The following is a 14,981-nucleotide window of genomic DNA, read 5'->3' as shown; positions in this document are numbered from 1 at the left end:
GACAGTAGTATATGGACATGGAAGATTTCTGTGGTCAATGAAACTCATTAATTTGAGCCAAGGAATGCTGTTCTGTGTACTAATGTGTGTTTTGAGGGGAAGACTCATTGTTTATGCAAAGATTTCCCCACAGCTGCCCATTTTTAGGACTCAGGGCTTCAGATTTATAATATTACAATTTCCTCCTCCTTAAGGTCTTTATTTCCACTGACACAATTAAGTATGCTTTTGCTTGTATTGTATCAGTTCCCACAGTAACAAATCACTAATTCTCTAATTTAAGAAATCACAAATTTTCACAGTAACAAAACACTATTTTCAGGTATTTTAGGTTTGTGCAAAAAATTAGGGCCATCTTCAGAACTGTCTCATATTCAAATTGTGTCAGAAGAATGGCTGCAATAACAACGCACAGTATGTTATACCATGGTTATTGACCCTTCTGCCATTCTTAAGAAACAATTTCTGTTGTGGAGAGTAGTCTCTTGGCCCTGAAAGTAACAGATCAAACTCTGAAACTCATTACGTGAGGGTGGTTTTCAGTCTGTGATAAACATTAGCCCATTGCCTAAGTTTCTGTTCATCCTCCAGAACCTAGAGATGACATGAATTTGTAATCTTTGTATTTTTTACTATTGGTTACAAATGCAGAACTGTGAAGCACTCTCCATGGGCTTGTAGCTTGATCTTTCTTTCCAATTAAGTTCAATGCAGGAGCATTCTTTTTATATTCTATGATTACTTTAGATAAGCATATGCTTTTGCCAAGCATATTTGGAAAAGATGAATGCCTTAGTGTAAAGTGTGAGTTGCACAGCACGTCTGGGGGCTTCTGGGGAGGGAAAGGCTGCTTAGCCACTTGTCCTCATCTCAGTAACAGAAATCAAGACTTTTCCACAGCTATTAAACATAATGTTTCAAAGGCAGTCATCCTTTATGCCACTGATGAAGAACATCATTTTGAGTTAGCAAAAATGAGAAATAGCTAACTTTCGTGGCTTTTAATAATGTATTGTGTTTTGTACTTGTCTTCACTGTGGCAACTTTCTAGGTACCAGTTTTCATTCCTACAGAGTAAAATAAGAAAATAAGTTTAGGTTACCATGGTAGCTAGTGCACTTTAACTAGTGAAGGTAGGCATAATGCAATTGTTTTATTCTGCAGCTGGGCTTCTGAATGCCAAAGAACACAGGATAGGCAAACAGGAGCTAACACAAGCAGATTTCAAAAGTGCTTTTCAGCAGTTGCCTTGTAAGAAAAGTTTTCTTTCCACCTAGTTTATAAGGCTTTCTGTAGGTAGTAGAATTAAAACCTACTGTAATAGAATTTTAACAAAATAATCAATTTTCCTCTTTTTATTTGTAAAAACTCTTAAAAGTCACTATAAAATAAATGGAAAGTAATCCAAATTTTGCTTACCTGGAGGATAAATGACCATTTCAGGAGTTGCATGTGTATTAAAAAAGACAGGTAACAACCACTTCTCTTGAGTACACAGCTCCAACCCACAGTCTTACCTCAGTTGCTAAGCAGTGCTGTGGCTTGTTCAGATGAGGGTCCAGTGCCCTGTTACGAAGTGTGGTGGCATCATTCAGTTTCCTATGGAAAACACAGGCATCAGTGATCAACATGTAGAACTCCCAGGGAGCACCTTGGTACCCTTTGAGGAAGGGAAAACAAGAATACCAAGGATTAAAAAGGGAATGTGTGACTGCAGTGATAGTCTGATTGCGCATCTGAACATGGTGCTTATTGTCATTAAAAATGCCTTTTCATACAGTTCTTATCCCTCTTTGGAATACAGATGTGCCTATGAAAATAAATTAAAATGTTTAGTTTATTCATGTTTTGCATGTGTTTATGCAGTCCTGGAGAACAAGTGAAGATTATGGCAGTGATTTTTCCCTTGAATTGTCTCGTTAACAGTCTGTGGTCAGGCAGTATTAAAACTGTGGCTAAAACAGACATATTTCAGGGAGACACTGGCCAATTGTAATTTTTAAAGTAGTTTCTATAGGAAGGCAGACAAGCATTTAATGCCTATCAGCCAGGATCTTCCATGCTGTGAGCGGTGCCTCGTCACATGTTTCTGAATGGCTGTGTGTTCACTCTGACCTTACACAGAGCAAGAGAAAACAGATGTCGTATCATTTTGCCAAGTTTCTTGCTTGCAGTTTAGGAACGGTTCCACACGCACAGGGAGGTTTTTGTTAATTTCTTTCAGATGATGGTAGAACATTTTGCATTATTTAAGACTCCTGATAACCTCTTTCTACAGAAATGAATATTAGCACTTGATTATTCCTATCCCTTTTATGAGAAGTACTGTGTCTTGTTGTCAGCTTATTAAGTTAGTGTTGTAAGTGCTTTTTAGAAAGAGGTGCATTAATCTGCAAGAGCACTGTTCTGCATCTTCATATTATTATGTTCTGCTAGAATTCTAGAGGCATAGGTAAAGGTGATGGAAACTTGATGAGAATTGCTAAAACCAAGACTTCCTAGCTTCCTCACTAAAATGGATGCTTACAGTAGCCCACGAATTCCCTGACATTGCCCATATTCTGCAAATATTGAGCATTTTCAGCAACTTTCAGGAACTGCTGAAAGTTCTGTTAACTGGGGAAACCCTGTGTGACTTATGAAGACTCTCAAAATAAGCAATTATCCTAAATAATGTCGAATTAAAAATAAAGAACCACCAAACCCTCAATGGTTCAGTGGTCTTTATTTTAATGTTAGCTTGCTACCCTGGTGTAGGAAGCTGTGAATTGACTCCAGTAATTCTTTTTGATAATTCCCTTAAATTGGTACAGACATTTTCAAGAGATACAGGATTGATAAGATGAAAGCAGTTTCTATGATTTCATGAATTTTAAGCCCAGGAGAAAAACCCTACCTTTGAAAGCACTTAATTACAGTGGATAGGTAAGGTTTGAGTTGAGTCATGTTTGCAGATATTTCTGCCAGTTTCATTTTTTTGTGGAATTCCAGACTAAGAGTTAGAAACTTGGCTATCAAAGGAATTATTTTCTCTTCTGAAACAGAACTGAAATAACCATGTGAATTAAACTATGGTGAGGCAAGTTTCGGTAAGGAAGGAAGTCACAGTACTTAATGTATTAAACTGCTGTTTGCCAGGGAGATGGGGGGACAAGTTAAAGAGTTTGTCTCTCTCCTAACTTCCTGAATTTTTAACTGTTTAACCATTTTCGATGCCAAAATCTTGTATAAAAGCAAACATCTGTTTGTACGGTGCCTTTTGTGTAAGACAGGATAAAGATGCATGGGGAGTCTTAGTTGTGGTTGCCATTTGGAATTCGGCTTGGAAATCTAGCATGTTCTAAGGGGAAGGAAGTTGCTTGCTGCTTATGATCTCCCAGAATGTACCCAGATAGCTGTTTTAAGGTTTAGTAGTCTTGTGATGACAGAAGCTGCACAGTGATGTAAGTAATTAATGACAGGAGGTGTTTGGCACATTAATAATTTTTCCACTGCCAAACTATATAAATTTTCAAAATGAACTTTTTAGAGATGGCAGGGTTTTTTTGTTTTGTTTCGTTTGTTCGGCTTTTTCCCTGCAAAGCAAAGAAGTGGATTGTGGATTAATTTGATCTATCCTGACCTAGTTGGAGTTGATGATCCATATGAGTCCCTTCCAACTTGAGATATTCTGTGACTCTGATTTGTCCTTGTAGCTGAACTGCTGCTGCTCCCCAGGATGGCTGTGGGTTTGCTCCTGCAGTGCAGACACAACCCTGTTGCACTGTGGAATGTGATTGTTGACATTTCAACTACTTTGTCCTGGGAGAATTGCAGATGAATGAAATTTCAACTCATATTCAAGGATTTCAGTTGGACATCCTTATCCACTGGCAGCTTTTTTGCTCCTCTTCTCCCATGTCTGCCATCTTACGGGTTCCAGCTATGGATATATGTAAAAGTATTTTCAAGCTTCTCTTTTTCCACTGTGATCAGTATGTCCTGTCGAAGGATCAAAAGCAGAAGTAACTGAATCCCTGGTAGAATTCAGGCTGTAATAGACTGCGACATAGAGGAAAGAACCAGAAAGCAAAGTAAGTCCTTTCCAGTCACTTGTTCAAAACCCAGTAGTTGCTAATGCAAAATATGTATTGTTAAATGGGCCACAAGTCAGATTTTTCCATCACAATATACTTTCTGTTCAGAGAAAGCAATTTCTTTACAACAATTTCCTCAGATGCACTTCTTTCTGTCTCCCCCCCCGCTGCCCCGTTCCTAAGGGATTTGCAATGTAGGTTAGTGGTAAAGTTGACAATGATCTTTCAAAGTAGAGCATTCCCTTCTCACACAGTGCTGTTACTTGATTTTTATGGCATGAAGTTTCCTTTGCTAGGTGCATGAATTAAGGTACAAGTATTGTACCAAGTAGATACAAGAATTAAGCTTCCCAGCATGTATGGAAGAAGATCTTCATGTTTTAACCATGAATTGTCATAGGTCTTTCTGTCCCTTTTGGAAAGGAAAACTCATGATCTTTCATCCTGAATACAATGCCTGCATAATGCGAGTGTGGTAACCCCCTAGGCTAGAATAGGAGCCCAAGAGAAGCGCAATGTGATCTGCCCAGTTACCTAAATAAAACAGATTGCTCTGACATTCTGCAGTTGACAGTTTCTTTCTCTATTAGGTGTTTCTGAATGTAAGCATTTATTTCTTGCATGTAAATTACATTTTTATTAGTGTGAATAAAATGGGGCATTTTTTTTATCTCTCCCAATGTTGTTAGGCTTTTTAATGAGAACATTTTTATAACGTAATTTAGACCTTTTGTTATTATAGAATAAAAACATGAGCAAATTAGATTAAAATATGCAAGGGGTCTGATTTCCCAGCTTGTAGGTTTAGGTTATTTAGAGAAGTTTTAAGGTATTTGTGTGCAATGCATTTTACAGCTTATAAGAAGAAGTAAAGAATTTTTTTTTCCTTTCAAATACTACTTAGAGTTTCAGATAATTATGCTATAGCTACAAATGCAATTTTATAATACCCATGGCCGAAAGCTCCTTATAAAGCTTTTGCTAATAGTGCTCATTAAAGTAGGAGGTAAGCCTGCGTATCTCAAGGTGCAAAACAAAACTGGCTACTACAGTCAAAGCAACAAACTAATTCCAAAAATTTGAAAGCTGTCTTCATTTCAGATTCCTTCCTGAGGAAATTTGAATTGTGTGTAACATAGATTTTCACTCATGGTTGAACACTCCCAGCAAGAAGTGTTAATGTCAGCTGTGGCCTCGCAGTGAATCCATTTTCTTGTCTTTCTGCTGATTTTTCTAACTTGAAAAAGAAGTCAGATACTGTAAGATAATTTAAATCACAAACCTTTGTGCGTACTGTGTAAATTCAGTATTATTATGGGAGGAGGAATATTTCCAGTAGATACCAAAAGGAAAAACATACATGATAGTCAAGTGCCATTTGCGATGGACTGTAGAGGGACTGATGAGGACAACACTTGACACTTGGAAAAGTTTGTGTTTTCTAAGGTATGTGGGATTTCAGTGTGGCTAGGCATAGCAGATCAGAAGGATGCAATGGGAGCTTGTTTCCCTTTTATAGGTCCTTTGATGCTGAAATTCCGTCAAAAACCTTTACAGAAAACTTCAGAACATTAGCCCTTTCTAGTTCAGTCTCGGAGTAAAAGTGCAAATAGTGAAGGTCCATAAACATAGAATTTGCTTCCCCATTTTTAAGTTTCATTAGTTTTTGGAACAGAATATTTCATTTCTATGCCTAAAAGGTGCAATCCTGCCCTCCCCTAGCCCCCAACTCCTTTTCTTTCTTTTTTCCTAGGGAAAATCAACCCCAACTGAGAGGTGGTATCCAGGATAGCAAGTTACTAAATTATACAATATGCCACCAATGGCACTGAGATATTGCTGATGTAAGGACAGTTTAAGGACAGATTGATACCTAATCTGTATAACAAGGTAGCGTTACCTGTGCAGCTATAATCAATTTAATAAATGCTTTAATTCTAGTAGGCAAGTGTTGTGGCTTTATTTTTTGTTTTCTGGTTTGATTCGAACTTCTTTGTGAGTTACCCCTCTTGTACAGAATGGAAATATGATGAGGACTGTTACGACCAAATTGTGTTTGTTTCAGATTGTATCACTCCTAATGCCAAAAAGTTCTGCATATAACGCATCCTGATCTGTACCGGGAGCCACAATGAGGACATCAATGTTTTGCACAACTGTCAGGGCCAAGTCATATAGTTCTGTGTAGCTTAAGAATCTGTTTCATCACATAGCATGGCCAACAGTTAGTAGCATGGGAGAAATGCTTAATCACCACAGCTGGAAAATCTGTAGACCAACACTGGAAATGATAATTTTCAGCAAAAATGTTTCTTTGAGATGGAATTTCATGGCGCATACATAGATCACACAATGTAGGTACCCTAAAATCAGGGGAATGGCAAAGACATGACTGCTTTTATCTCTTCCTTAATCGCTCATCTCAAGGCTGCCCTGCTCTGTCATTTTGTCTGTTTCTGTAGAACGGTTTTGGAAGACTTTTGTCTGTATGCATAATGTAAAAGTTAGGTAAAAACTCAAAAACATTATGTGGGAGAAGATGACAGTGTCCCACTCACTTCTGTATCAGTCTGTTCTTGTGGCAATATTTTGGCAATGTACATACTCTTAGATGCATTGTTTCCAATATTTTCTCTTTTTCATTTGGCTCTGGCATTTTTCAGCTCTTTCCACCATTCTTGTTTTGCTTTGTCTGCTGATTCCTGTTTGTCTTTTTTCCTTTTGGGGAAATCTGAAAGACGAAGTTGTAATCTGGACTGTAAACTAGTCAATTATTCACCTTTATCTGCACTTAAAAAATGTTGTTGTCAGCAGTAATAGGAGGAGGGTAGCTTTCTCAGGAATGCTGTAGAGAGTGATTGAAGATGGAGGTCACTAATCCTAGGGAAGAACAGCCTTTCAAAAAGGGGCCTGAGAAGTAAAAATCTATACCAGTAGTAGTTATATGTAATTGTTGTTATATCTTATATTCAAAATATCTTTCCAGTGGCAGCAGTAGTAACAGTTTGCTTTAATTTTCTTTCAGCAACAAGAACAAGACCCAACTAATTTATACATTTCCAATTTGCCGCTTTCAATGGATGAGCAGGAGCTTGAGAACATGCTGAAACCGTTTGGGCAGGTTATCTCTACAAGGATACTGCGGGACTCGAGTGGGACAAGCCGTGGTGTTGGCTTTGCAAGGTATTTCAGTGGCATTAGCCATGCTGGCAGCTTTCTTCCTTTTTTCTTTAATTGAAAAGACAGGAATAGGAGAAATTACTGAAAATTATCAGTCTTTTAAAGAAAAGTGAGATCTAGATGGAGATACCAGCAGGGTTTTGTTAATTATTCCTTTGGTAAGGCAAATATGGATGTGTCTCATCTTGCTTAGATGATGAAATCTGAATCTATTGCTCTTAATGGACAACTATCTAGAATTAAGAGTTCATTCTCTACTACTTCCTTCTCTTCTCTGTACTTCTCTTTTCTGGTCTATCCCTGAACCAATAAGTAAGAGTTATGCAGTGATTTACAGAGACTTCTTCTGTGACTGTTCTGGCTTTTGAGGCTTGAATTTGAGACAGGAGACTGTAAGGAGGAACCCCTTTCCTCCCACCCCCATCCTTTTTTTTTCCCCTTCATTAGTTACTCTGAGAAAATGAACTCACCATTGCCCTTTGAATGTCAGCTCTTCGAATTTTCTGGCTCATTAACATGTTGTCATCTGAGAAAGAAAATATTTTCGTTCACTTACAGTAAATCTCACCTTAAAATATTTGCCAGCTCGGTCAAATATCTCTCCCAAATCAACAAGAACAAATATTTTCTATAAATTAGTAGATACCTCCCACATATTCTGTCTGTGTGAGCTTACTTTTTCTCTAGTTAACTCAGTTATTTGTTCTGGGGTCTCTTGATCAGAGCCTTTTCTGTGCCTTTCTAGTATTTTTCTCTCTTTTTTTTTTTAAGTCCTGCTTTAAGCATAGCATGACAATCAAAATTTGGAGGCTTTAGTTTGGGTATTTCTATCATCAAATATAGGGGCATTGAGTCTTTTCTCCCTAAACTTGCTTACTAACTGTCTTGAATCAGTGGTATTTTAAGAATGGTTTTATTTTAATATAGCCAGAAGAGTTTTAGAATTGTGTGTCAAAGTCCAAAAGACTTGTGTGTATCCAAAACCTCACTTGTATTAAAGACTTTAAAAGTGATTATAGTATTTTCTCAGTAGGTTCTGTATTATGCATTGGTTTATATATATGTATAAACTTGGTTATTTTTGTACACATATTTATGCACATAAGTTATAGAGTGAGGATTTGCTGTCATAGCTAATGAGAATTTCTCCCCTTCTGCAAGCTAGGTATTGGAATATTTTTGGATAACTACTAGTTCAAGTTAAAATTGTCCCAAGAAACATGTAGTCATTAAGTAAAGATTTTAAGTTCTTGCCTTTGGGAGCATTTTATTAGGTTAATAAGCAGTAATGTATTTTATCAAGTCCAAGCTTGAGTCTGAAGCTGAATTATATTGTTTGTTCCATGGAAGACAAAAAAAAAAACCCCAAAAAACCAAAAAAACAAGTTTGATGCAGATCCAACAATCCAAAACTTGGGAAAATTCCCTAGAAGGTATTTTTGAAACCGTGAGGAAAACTTCTTGCTCAGTCTGGCATTTTGATGATTTTGGTTGCTGTCTGTGACTGTATTTTTGACAGCCTGTGCAGAAGGGCTATCAGAATTAAAATGGTGCAAAACTTCATAATTTTTAGTACTGCTGCTTTGCTGCTGAGGTCATTGGCCTAATTTGTGGAACTGGATTACAGAACTTAACGAACAAATAGAAAGGAATAGCGGTTCAGTATTATCCAAGCATCATCTTGCAGACAGCTGCAAAATATATTCTTCTTTTAAAATAAACTTTGTTACACTTGCGTGTCTCAGTCATCTATTGCAACTTAGTCCAGGCTGGCAGTTAGAACTGACACGTCTACACTGCAGTGCAAGGATGTAGCTGCAGCCTATGGAGCCACTCCCAGATTAGCTCTAGCTCACCAGTAGTCCACCCAGCCTACTAAGTCTAGTTTTCACAACATAAGCACACAAACCTGTTCAGGATCCTGGATGAATTCTTGGTAGCTGTCACACATTTTCTGTTACTGGTACCTATTTTGAAGGTAACTTGGAGACAATTAAATAAGAGACAGATACATCATTTAGTTGGAATGATACCTATAAGGTAAAAACTGCAAAGGCAGTTTGGGTCATGCTGTCAGGCATGTTTATATTTGTGTTTATTACTTTTAAACCATGCACACACTTCAGAATCCTTGGCAAAAGTGGCATTAATGTTTGTTGTATATATCATAGACTCTTAAGGATTCAGCTGTGGGTGATTGTGAATCAGTCTTTGCTTCCTTCAAGACAGCATAGATAATTTGTACTATAGCTGTCTAAGTCATGTTTTGCCTAATTTCTAAGTAAATAAAGGTATTGTATTGGCAGTTTGGCACTGACTTGGGCCTCAGAGTGCATTAAAATGTTAATAGAGTTTAGTTCTCCCTCTCTGAAGTTGTGTATTCTTAGAAGGCATCTTCTCTATTGCTCATACATGGGAAAGCAAGCCACAAAATGAAGCAAGAAAAAGCAAGAAATGTGCTTTAAAAAATCACAAACATGGAAATCTGGATGAGTGTTTAATTTATGCAAATTATTCTTTATTTTCTTAGGATGGAGTCAACAGAAAAATGTGAAGCAGTGATTGCTCATTTTAATGGAAAATTCATAAAGACACCAGCAGGAGTTTCTGGTATGTTGCATATATTTCTAACAAGATGTATGAATGGGTTACAGCTTGTGGAGTGGAAGCCTGATTGTTTATCTGGCTTCTCATTCGGAAACAGACTTATTAAAATTAAACTGTGTCTTGTTGGATGACTGTAATGCTTGCTCACTTGTAACACAGTATATCACTCGTATAAACCTTTTATAGGAATCCAGTAGTGTTCTCTCCTAGCAGAAAGACAAGTGGCTAAGGTGCCTTATAGAATCATAGAATAGTTAGGGTTGGAAAGCCTTAAGCCAGCTATGCACAGCTTTACGTCCTACATTGAAGTCAGGAAACAAGTGTGTGTTGTATGTGTATCAGAACAGAATTTGGCTGATGATCCATGGACAGGTTTGGTGGGGTTTTGTTTGGTTGGTTGTTTTGGGGTTTTATTTTGTTTTGCTTGTCTGTTTTGGGTTGGTGGGGGTTTTTTGTTTGGATTTTCTTGGGTTTGGGTTTTTTTGAGAGGCAAAAAATGGACTACTTTTGCTATCTGTTGATTTTTTGAAGTAATTTTCAATAAAAGATTTGATTAAAAAAGCATAGATTCTGCAGCAGTGACTTAAGGCCAGGCACTTTCATTCTTTGGGAAGCTGTGACTCTCAAGTCTTACACAGTCTTTGAGATTCTTCAGGACGATTGAAGGGCAGGTCAATGAATGCTACTTCTGGAAATGTTGTGCAAGGCAAAATGCAGAGAAGGTACACAGTGCAATTTTTTTTGTCACACTAAGTTCCTCATCAGTTTGTTTGCTTTGTCAGCATTGTTTCTAAGAGACAAAATGTATTCTATAAACATTTAAAAGTGAGGGAAGGAAATTCAGAGCAGCAGAGTAAAACAGAAAGAAAAGAGGACAATAAAGGAGAAAAGAATACATGCCTGACATTCCAGGCAGCTTTCGGTAACCATTTTATTGAGAATCCCAAGTGGGAATTTTACAAATTACATTGTTGATGTGGTTGCTGAAGCTGCCTTTATCCCGCTGGTGAAATGTTCTCTGCAGCCAGACCCTGACACCAAGGAGGAGAGCAGTCCTCGGCAGGCAGACAAGAATGTGGCTTGTTTAGTAAAACTACATACATGCCTCATCCCTGAAAGATTACTCCAGTTCGAGGCAGTCTGTTCTGCAGTGGGGATGGAAAGCTGCTGCAGAGCACAGGAAACCACTCCCTTCACCAACACTAATCTAATGCAGGGTTTTGACTTCCCCGTCTTGGCTTTTGCAGACCGTTTGCATTGGTATTGATTGCTGAGATTCTTTAGGTGAAACTCTTTTATACATAGGGGCTGTAACATTTATTTTGCTGTTTCGTATATTTAGCAGTCTGTGTTTTATGAGATGGAAAATCCCTTTAGGGGCAAAGAGATCATAGAACCATTTTCTCTGAATTCTGACTGTGCTCTGATCCACCCTCTGTGATTAATTTTATAGTGCTGCTATGGCTTTGGACCTAAAATGCGAGTAAGAGGCATAGAGAAACTAAGAATTCAAATTAACATATAGGGGTTTCTTTTCAATCAGAACCAGTAAAAAGAACTGTATCAGAACTCCCTATTAGTGCTTTTTAGCTTGCACATTTTTATTTTCAGTTGTATTATTGTGCTCTCAATGAACACGTTATCAAGCGTGTCGTTGCTACTCATGCTGTCTCTGGTGGGCTGTTGCTGAAGTTGGAGTTGCACCCTTATATAATCAGGTTCAATGGGGTAGAAATAAGTTGCTGCATGGAATTCTAAGTGCACTTTCTGCATTGTGGAGGAAAGTTCAGCAGTAAAGTCTGAATAATTAGGGACAATAAATTTGTACAGAACTGGTGATTGTCAGAAAATGGAAACTAAAGAGGAGTCTGAAGATGTAATCCACCTCATGGACTTTAACTTCTAATGCTTACTTGGCAAAGTATTCACCTAGGCTCTCTTTCTAGAATAGGTAAAGCAGCACACACCTCCAGTGACTGATGTGTCTTCGCTGTCAGCTGTCCTTGTGGTTACAAAGAATTTCTAGATGAGTTGCTCAGAAATAGTTGACTCTCAATGTCTGAAAGTCAGTTGAGATGAGTCACACCTCCATGGTGCTAAAAAGTGCAATAAATAATTAGGTGCATAAGGGTGTTTTGAGAGTCTTGCTTATTAAAGACCATCAATTCTGTTGTATAGGGTACAGCCTCAACTCTGCTTTTCCATGCTGGTGCTGTGAAGTTGAATGGCTTCTTTGAAAGGCTTTTATGGAGTTCAGATTCTTTCTGTAGTTCCTCACCACATCACAAGCATATGTCAAATAATGCAGTCTTTTTAGAGGATGCCGCTTATGCATAATAATATGGTGCAGTTTGCCAGAAAGCAGGGCAGTCATGGGGCATCTGTGGTCTTGGGCTACCTGCAGAGAGAAAAGTGGATATAGTGGGAAAGCTCTTGGACAAAGGTTAGGAAAATGTTTTGAAATAGATTAGCATCCTTCAGGGTTGTAGAGGAGCAAGTTCAAATAAATGCAGAATAAAATCGTAGAACTGGAACTACGTTTAAATTAAAACATTGTGTCCTAGAAACTTGGCTAAGATCAGCAAAGAGAGCTGGCTATAAAAACACTGCTATCAGGATGAGGAGGGTAGGAGAGACTGGCCTGTAATGAGATAGGTGTGGGAGGAAGAACATCTGTTCAACAAAAACAAGCTTTCATAATGTAGCTTTGTTATTTTAATCAAGTTTGGGTTTAAATGGAAGAAGGGGTTAAGCACAGTTATAGGAAGCATAGGTGAAACCTGGAGCATGAGAAGATGGAACAGAAAAGCTCTCTGAGAATCTGAGAGAACAGAGGTAGCATGGGGTGGTCACAAAAGTGTTGACTGTAGAATTGAGAGAGTGACTGGGCATTGATGATACTGAGCAAGCTGAACCCAGATGAACAGGCTATTCAGGCTTTTTATTTCCCTGCTCTATAGTAAGATTAATGAAATACAGTCAATATTTAATATGTCCTCCTTTGTCTTCAGTGAGGAAGAAGGAAGGTTAGTTCAGAGAGCAATTTCAAATGCACTGCAAGTTGGTGTAATCTTAAAACTCCTAGGAGTGGTGTATTAGTTCCACTATTTGTTCTGGTTGGGGTTTGTACTTCCATTATCTAAGTTACTGTAATAGTTTGTTCTGTTTTATGGACTGTGACTTTCTGACCATTTCTCTTAGGACTTTGATTTTTTGTGTTTCATTCTTTTCTCAACTGTATGTTTATTATATGATTGCTATAATCTTGAAATAATTTGCATTTAGTTCTACTTTTCTCTTTAAAGAATTATTTTCAGTGAATAATGTGATATTTAAAGCTTTACTATTCTGTGAAATGTGAAGCTCATGACAAGAATTGGAGGAAACAGAGTAGGCTAGTATAAGGGGGTGGGAGGCAGAAGATGAGTAGTGAGGGCAGAGCAGCATTAATAGCCTCCCTCCCCTAAAGGTGATACTTAAAGATGATACTGTCTTTTTATCTTGTGTTGGTCCCATAATGATGATTTTGCTGGGCAAAATCATGAAAGGCATCTGCTCCCTATCACAGCAGCATGATGATATCTGAGAATAATTATATAAACGATTACATGAAGCAGTTGTGCTGTAGAATACCTAAGGTATTTGTAAGTCTGAGTGTGTTTGGTTTTGTTGCATTTAAAATGAAAAATACAGAAGCTTGAAAGCTACAAAAGTTTTATGCCTGTTGTACAGGCTTTATGGGTTAATTAATACTTCTTTTTCTGAGAAATAACCTGAATAATTTTGTTTTAATGGGTCTAAGGTGGAGGGCATTTTTGATGAGCAGCTCATACCATTTTTGCTTCAGGAATGGTGGGTTATGGTGATGACCCAAAAAGCATAGGTTGTCTGTGAGCCACTCTTCCCACTTACGGTAAAGATATTGGTCACTCAGATTATTATTTTTTTTTTTAGGAGGGTATTTGAAGACAGCTGAGAGAGCCCTGCTTCTGCCTGTTCTCTTGAGTATAGGCTAGGAAGAGGGCCAGCGGGTATGGTGGATACTACTGCTTGAGATTATTCTGTTCCTACTGCAGGAGAGGAGTAAAATGGAGCCTTGAAGTAGTTATTTTGTGGCAGTCATTTTTGAGTGTTCTCTATTTGTTTACCTTTAAAAAGAACACTGCAGATCTCTATATAGCGAATTTAATTTGCTTGACCATAAACTCATATCTCAGTACATTTCACAGATCCTTTAGCAATAATCCGGGAACCATAGACTGAAAACCACTGCTAAAATGTATCAACAGGTCACAGTGCTGGTGTTACTCTTGATTGTCACACTGAAGGCAGAGAAACCAAAATTTTGTACATTAGATCGAAGATGAGAAGCTTTTACTGCTCTAATTCTCATAGTTCATAATTGCTGCTTAGTTTTAAGAAGCAATGTTGGATAAACCCACTAAAAATATGCTCCTGTGACAAATTATTACACTTTGTGTGAATTATTACAGAAATGTGGCCCTGAGCACTGCATTTAAGTGAAGATGAGAATGGTAAAGAGTATATATTTAGTTTCTCTTCAAACATACAAAGCTACTGCGATCTTAGGTTGCACAACTCTTTCATTTTGCACAGCTTCTGGCAACAGGCGTACTAGCTGTACAGGTTTGCTCTAGTATTCAAGCAATGTTTTAATGTTAAAATTCAGTAGACTTACATGCTTTGTCACTGGAAAATAAGAAATGAAAGTCACTAAAAGATGCTATTTAATTGCCAACTTATTAAAACAATAGTATTTTAAGACTCTTTTGTTGTATTTGTTTAATATCTGAAAGCAGGGTTTATTGAAATGTTTGTAAAACTGGTCATGTAAAGCTAAGGGTGTAAATGTAAAGTCCAACATAAAAACATCAATTTTTTTTTTCTTGTATATATGTATCATTATCCCTGCCTGTGGCAGGGGTTGGAACTAGATGATCTTAAGGTCCTTTCCAACCTTAACCATCTTATGATTCTGTGATTGCCTGGTATATATTTGGGTAGACACTGAACAAAGACTGAATTCTGATCTACACATGTGCATGTGTGTATGACAAGACGTATTTACTCTGTGGACAAATACTTCATTCACATCTT

The 14,981-nt window shown here is 37.6% G+C and overlaps 1 protein-coding gene across 7 annotated transcripts in view; it reads left to right on the top strand.

Moving 5' to 3' along the window:
• RBMS1 (RNA binding motif single stranded interacting protein 1) overlaps positions 1–14,981 on the top strand; it is a 153,397-nt gene that overhangs the window by 117,571 nt on the left and 20,845 nt on the right. For all 7 annotated transcript variants that reach the window (XM_061451691.1, XM_061451700.1, XM_061451708.1 and 4 more), the window contains exons 5-6: positions 7,102–7,259; positions 9,787–9,866. In XM_061451691.1, coding sequence (XP_061307675.1) covers positions 7,102–7,259; positions 9,787–9,866 — 238 coding nt within the window. The remainder of the gene's footprint in view (positions 1–7,101; positions 7,260–9,786; positions 9,867–14,981) is intronic.

The sequence above is a fragment of the Pezoporus flaviventris genome, unplaced genomic scaffold, assembly GCF_033815535.1.
Source record: "Pezoporus flaviventris isolate CSIRO_AGI_PZ_B2104156 unplaced genomic scaffold, CSIRO_AGI_Pfla_v1 ptg000001l, whole genome shotgun sequence".
Classification (NCBI taxonomy): domain Eukaryota; kingdom Metazoa; phylum Chordata; class Aves; order Psittaciformes; family Psittacidae; genus Pezoporus; species Pezoporus flaviventris.
This window is presented reverse-complemented; position numbering and strand designations above follow the sequence as displayed.